This window comes from Terrapene carolina, unplaced genomic scaffold, assembly GCF_002925995.2.
Source record: "Terrapene carolina triunguis isolate 2854851 unplaced genomic scaffold, T_m_triunguis-2.0 Scaffold558, whole genome shotgun sequence".
NCBI lineage: Eukaryota > Metazoa > Chordata > Testudines > Emydidae > Terrapene > Terrapene triunguis.
In genome coordinates this window covers 6913365-6919364 of record NW_020664909.1, presented here as the reverse complement: position 1 = coordinate 6919364, position 6000 = coordinate 6913365, and the positions used below count along the sequence as shown (strand labels likewise).

The 6000-nt window shown below is 45.5% G+C and overlaps 1 protein-coding gene across 1 annotated transcript in view; it reads left to right on the top strand.

The window, feature by feature from the left end:
• The first annotated feature begins 3414 nt into the window (after nt 1-3414).
• The window catches only part of MORC1 (MORC family CW-type zinc finger 1), a 95289-nt gene continuing 92703 nt past the window's right edge, over nt 3415-6000 (top strand). Inside the window, exon 1 of the mRNA XM_026659047.1 lies at nt 3415-3485. Within this exon, the coding sequence (XP_026514832.1) occupies nt 3415-3485 (71 nt within the window). The remainder of the gene's footprint in view (nt 3486-6000) is intronic.

Sequence of the window (6000 nt, the reverse complement as noted above, 5' to 3'; positions counted from 1 at the left end):
TTTCAACTTGGATATAATGTCCCTGTAGCAGGTTTTCTGCCACGCAGGAAAGGGAAACATGTGGCATAGGCAGATCTTCACTTCTCCCACTATGTTCTAAGTCTCTCTGGCCAGGATCCACGAGTGCAGCCCTCTGTGTTGGGGAAGAGATGGGCGTATGGGCACCCAATGTTCATAACTGAGGAGCTTAGTCTTCCTTCGGCAATAAAGGGCACCAGAGGCATGTGCTGAGGAGACAGCTGTTCTTTTAAGATCAGCTTAATTTTAAACTCTGTACATCTTCTACACTACAGCAGCCCGCGTTCACTGTTGAAAGGAGGGGATGCACCACAGAGAATGCTGCAGTGTGGAAACCAGAGAGGCACATCAAGTTCAGTTCTTATTGGCATTTAAACCCGACTATAATAATTATAAATTAAACTAACATGTAAAAAAGTACAAGCAGTGCTCATGAGGATGAACTACCAATTAAAGGGCACTACCTCACTCATTTGTGCAACCAGGAAATACCAAGAGAATAGTGGGGGTAAAAATGCACCATGTAATGTTGTGTTGATTTGTTAGAGTAGTAACCAGAGGCCCCAGTCTGGATGTGGGGGGAGCACTGTGCCAGATCTTTGCAAATACAAAGAAGTCACTCCCTACCCATTGGAGCCTACCATCAAGAAAATAAGCAACATATGGATGGTGCATAAGAGGAATAAATCAAATAACTATTTTATGTTAGTGTATTGGAAGGGTTGTTAAAGCTTGAATCTTTATAGGGTCTGCTTGGGGTGGCCACTCCACCCTCTAAATTTTGGCACTTTTAAGATGTCCCCATTTGGGCACTGAAAATTTGAAACACCCCAAGTCACTGAGCATGTTTGGAAAACATGACCCATAACTATGAAAATGAATGTTTGATTCTAATCCATCTTCCAAATGAAAATGGACTTTAACTTTTGTTTTCATGTTCAGATTCTGCTGCTGTGAATTGAAGAGTTGGAGCGCCTCATTAACAGGAAAATCAATAGCCATTTGGCCCAGTCAGGCTGTCCAGTTTGTACTGTAAACAGCCAGGTATATGCAATCCCAATAAATGCCCCACACTTATGATCTGTTTAATTTATTTTCCCTTTTTTCAACAAACCCACATTTCCAATCACTGTTTAAGCATTCAAATAAATAGGATCCAATATCAAATTGTACAATAAGAGAATAAAATACAAATCCACATTGTGGGGCTTGCGGCATACTACAGCAACGTTAGAGTTATCCACTCTTTTTTAAAATTAGTTTTGAGAGCTTGATCTTGTGATGTGTTGTGTGCCCTCCTGCACAACTGAAGTTGGGTGCTGCTTTGACACTGACTTAAAAGGGGCATGTTGACACCAGTTGGGGATTCGGTGCCAATAGAGCACCCAGGACTTTGCAGAATCCTGCCCTGAACTTCGAGATACCTGTAGATTCCACTTGGAATCTTCGAATTCCACTTCAAATCCCGCATCTACACCAGGGAAACCTGTGAACAAAAATTCCCAACATTACTAACAATGGATTGACTGAAATGGTGTTAACTTTGAGAGCCTTAGCACTGGATGTGTTGTTGGGTGCTGGCAGAATTTGTTTTGAATCTTGTCAATTAGACTTGCTCCAAGCTGGACTAGAAATAGAATTTCAAGTGAGACAGGTTCTTGACATTAAGTGCATTAGTAATCCTTGGGGTTTTATACGTATTATAGTAGCAATTTTCATCTGAGTGGCATTGCAACATGGCATATGGCGTCCCAGTGTCACAATGTGCAGAGCGGGGAGCTGGGCCCAGCTTCGCGGGACAGGAGCTTCAACTGTGGAGTAAGTGCAAGGCAGGCTCGCTCTCAAGCCTGATGTGAAAATTTGTGTAATATGTCTCCTTTTGTCAATGACATAATATACTTGAACAGCATTGCCAATTGCCATGATAAGTCCCCATGGTGCAAAAAAAAAAAAAAAAATTGCTTAGCAGCTCCATAGCCTGTATTATCAGAGTTTGGTCAACTTGGTGATTTGTTTTCTGTTGGTCGCCATCACCACTTGTTACAAAGACACCCCACCTCCATGCTACTTTCTAGGTTTTATGCCTGACTCCACTGCTATTGAAGTCACTGACTTCAACAGGAGCAATCCCTTCATATTTGCATAAACAGCAGAAGTATAATCGACAACAAACTTAAATGCATTGGATTGCAATGTTTTGATATTTGGTAAAGCTTCACAGAATATTTAGTAAAGCTTCACAGAATTGTTGGCAAGAACACGTTTTAATGAAAGACTTCCTCTCTCCTTGTTTCTTTTTCTTATTTTTTGGAACACATGGTTAACATATGAACTACATAAGAATTCCGGGTCACACTGCAATATTGGTTTTATTCAAATTTTAGTGGAGTCTGTTTTAAATGCCATACTTTTGAATGTTGTTATAACATGCCATTTGAAATAAAAATCCAAAAATATAAAAGCTAAAAAGAAAAATTACTTTGACAGACGTGATAAACTTTAGGAAAGCTACTGAAGCAGTTCATTGGCATTTTAAAAAAATTAAAACCGAATGTTAAATAAAATGAATGCAGGATCCTTCTGCATGGATGAAAAGATAAGTCCTTTTATTCAAAAGGGCAATTCTGACTGTTCTACTGCAAACAATTCCCCCTTTTAAATATACTGTGACAGGAGTTAAGGCTTAAGCATTCTAGATTAACTGCTAGTGGGACTGAAAAGGGGGCTCTGTGAAAGCATTATGAGTGTTGCATGACTGAGGGATGGGCAAGAGGCTTTGTGTAGGAGACTGTTATGCGTGGTGCCAGGGGCTCTGTAAAAAGGGCTGGGGGTGATCAATGAATGCCCCAGGAGAGCTGGTGGGTTCTGGGAGGATGCAAGGGATTAAGGGGAGAAGGATGTTTGGGGCTGCAGGAGGCAGGCTGGTGGGTGCTTGAGAGAGGTGGGACACGCAGGGTGCTGGGTGGTTCTGGGTGGCTAGGGGGATGCAAAGGGCTGAGGCAGTGGGTGCTGTGGGGGTTCTGTAGGTGCCCATGGAGGGGCTGGGTCATCCCCTGCCCCTTATTAGCTCCCCCACTGTCCCTAAGCGTGTGAGTGGAGTTCAGCTCTGCCCTCTCTCTTTACTAGGGGATTTCCCCTTTCCTGTTGCACTTGGCCAGTCTCTGGCTTGCAAAACGCGGCTCTGCCCGGGGTCCTGCCCCAGGGGACGGGTCACTTGGAGCAGAACGTTCAGCTCCCTTCGCCCCCGCTCAGGCGCTGCGGTTGCGTTGCGCGCTGCCGCCGCCAGGGGCCGCCTCCCGCGCACCAGGGCCCCGCCCCGAGCGCCTGGTCCCAGCCCCGTGCGGCCACTAGGGGGCGCGGCTTGTCCCACCCGGGCTGGCTCAGGCGGCGGCGGCGATGGCCTCGGCCGAGCGCTACGGGGCTCTGCGCAGGGCGGAGCTGAGGCTGGACTATCTCCACGCCAACTCGTGAGTGGCTCTTCCAGGCGGGCGCGGAGAGTGTCCGGCTCCCGCTGTGCCTGGTGCACGCCGGGGCCCCCCGCTGGTCACAGCAGCATGGGGCACTGCGGGTGGGAAGACCGCGGCGCCGGTGTGTTGGGGGCAGCAGCAGTGGCAGAAGGCATGAGCACCTGGGTAGCGTGGTGGGTGCATGCCCTGTGCTTACAGGCTCAAGCAGCGGTAAAGGGCTGTACCATCTGGGTGTGTGCTTGGGCTGCTGAGTCATACACTCAGGTTTCCCTAAATAAACGGTCTATTCTCTTTAGAAGGATAATACTAAACCCACCCCACTCCCCCTCGGGCCCAAGCCCCTTACACTCTCCAGCTGGCTTTGCAAGGGAAACTTTCCATCTGTTGTTGTTGTTGTAAACGCAGTTCCTACCCAAGTGCTGGCAATTCCCTTTCAACAACATAGGGAATGTCTTTTAAAATAAAACCTCTGTTGTCTCCACCAAGTCTACAACTGCTTGCATCTGTAGCTCTCAAAGAGCTTTAAAAAGGTAGGTATGTCATTTCTCAGGTAGGGAAACCGAGGCACGGGGGTTAAAGCGTATATTTTCAAAAACATTTGCTACTTCTGGGTACTTAATTTTCTGCCCCAGAGTTTGGCTTTGTACTTTTCCTGAAGCATTGCGCATCAGCAACTGAAGGCAAGGGGAATTGCCAGCATCTAAGCACGCCAAAATATCAAGCATTTAAGGTCATTTGGATTGAGTGACTTGCCCAAGGGACATACATCAATTTGATAGCTAAATTAGTAACAGAACTATACCCCTCTGACTCCCACATCTATGCTCAGTCCATTTGACTGTAGCTTCCTGAGTTCAATAAAAGTTGGTTGTGGGGAGGAAAAGTTAGCTGGTCTTTCTGTGCGAAAAGCTGAAGAAATCTGGAAAATGTTAAGAAGCCTCTGATGTGTTCCTATCTGAGGTGCTTTCTTTTCCTGTGTATTTTGTCTCCCACGCTTGCACCACCACTGCAGCTCTAGTGGCAGTAGCAGCCATCGCTGCTGCCTGCAGGAGACTGAATCAGCACAGGTCACGAACTAGTGTACACTGGCTGCTGCTGTCTTAACTATTGTCTTCTAATCTTGCTAAGACATAGGCAACAGTTTTACACGCTGGCAGCTAGTCTATTCTAGTGCTCCCTTGAATGGGTTAGGTAACAGTGGCCCGTGGCAAAAAATGCTAAGGTTGTTGGAGTCCCAGGCTGCATCTGCACTAGAAAATGCTACACACATTTTTCCCGCCTTTGTGCCAACAATGACGTAAGCACTGTTGTTGTACATAGTGCTTGGGTGGCTTAAAAAACTCTCTTTCAGAAAGGGCTTGGGCTCTGCCTAGTCTAGCACTTATGTTACTGCTTGCACTGGTGTGGCTGCACAGTTGCTGGAACATGTGTGCAAAGTAGAAGTAGTTTAGTTAGGACAAGAAGTAATGATTTTTATTACCACTTAAATAACCTTTTGGGTGGGAATTGAAGGATATTATTCCTTACATAAAAGAGCAGAGTTTAAACCCTTTCTCAAGAGTCTTGTGTTACTGTCATGTTCCATTTTTGTAGCTCAATAGTTTGAGATGTACAAATAAACAGTACACCTCTACCCCGATATAACGTTGTCCTTGGGAGCCAAAAAATCTTACCGTGTTATAGGTGAAACTGCATTATATCGAACTTGCTTTGATCTGCTGGAGTGCGCAGCCCCGCCCCCCCCGGAGCACTGCGTTACCGTGTTATATTCGAATTCGTGTTATATAGGGACGCATTATATCGGGGTAGAGGTGTACTTGAATTTCAGATGCTCTTTTAATGTTAGAATAATGCTCTGCCAAAAATTCTTCATTGAGAGTATAGGATTTTGAGGACAAGCTTTAGTCTATAATGTGTCTCTTTATAAATCCCAATAATAAAACTTGAAAATACAGTGTTAAAATTAAAAGTCTCACAAGTTCTGTAACTAGAGCACCATTAGTATTCTTGCAGGTAGCAGTGGGCATTATCAGCTGTTGGTGTGATTTACAGCACAGTTGTATTTAACACAGTTGAGCTAAATCCCTAATTCTGTGGAGAATGCCACCTGCCTTTGAGTCAATCTGTTAATCTGTCTCCCATCCTCCTGCTCCTGTACCTTAAATCACCTGCTGTTGCTGAATGCAGGATGAATTGATCCTTATGTGCAAGTTTTTATCCCCGGATGCACAATTGCCCAGATGCATTGTTGGGGCAGTAGGGGTGGCAGAAGCACCACAGATTGACCACAGCTGGAGGTAGGACCACGAATGGGTCTAGTGCTCCTGAGTTGGACAAGGAATCCTCTGAATTAGATGTCTGGCTGGTGGATCTTGATCACATGATCAGGGTCTGACTGATTGCTATATATGGGCTAAGGAAGGGATTTCTCCTGGGTCATATTGGTAAGGACCTTGGAGGACCTTCCTCTGCAGCAAGGGGAATAGATGGCTGTTGGGATCATCTAGACATAACT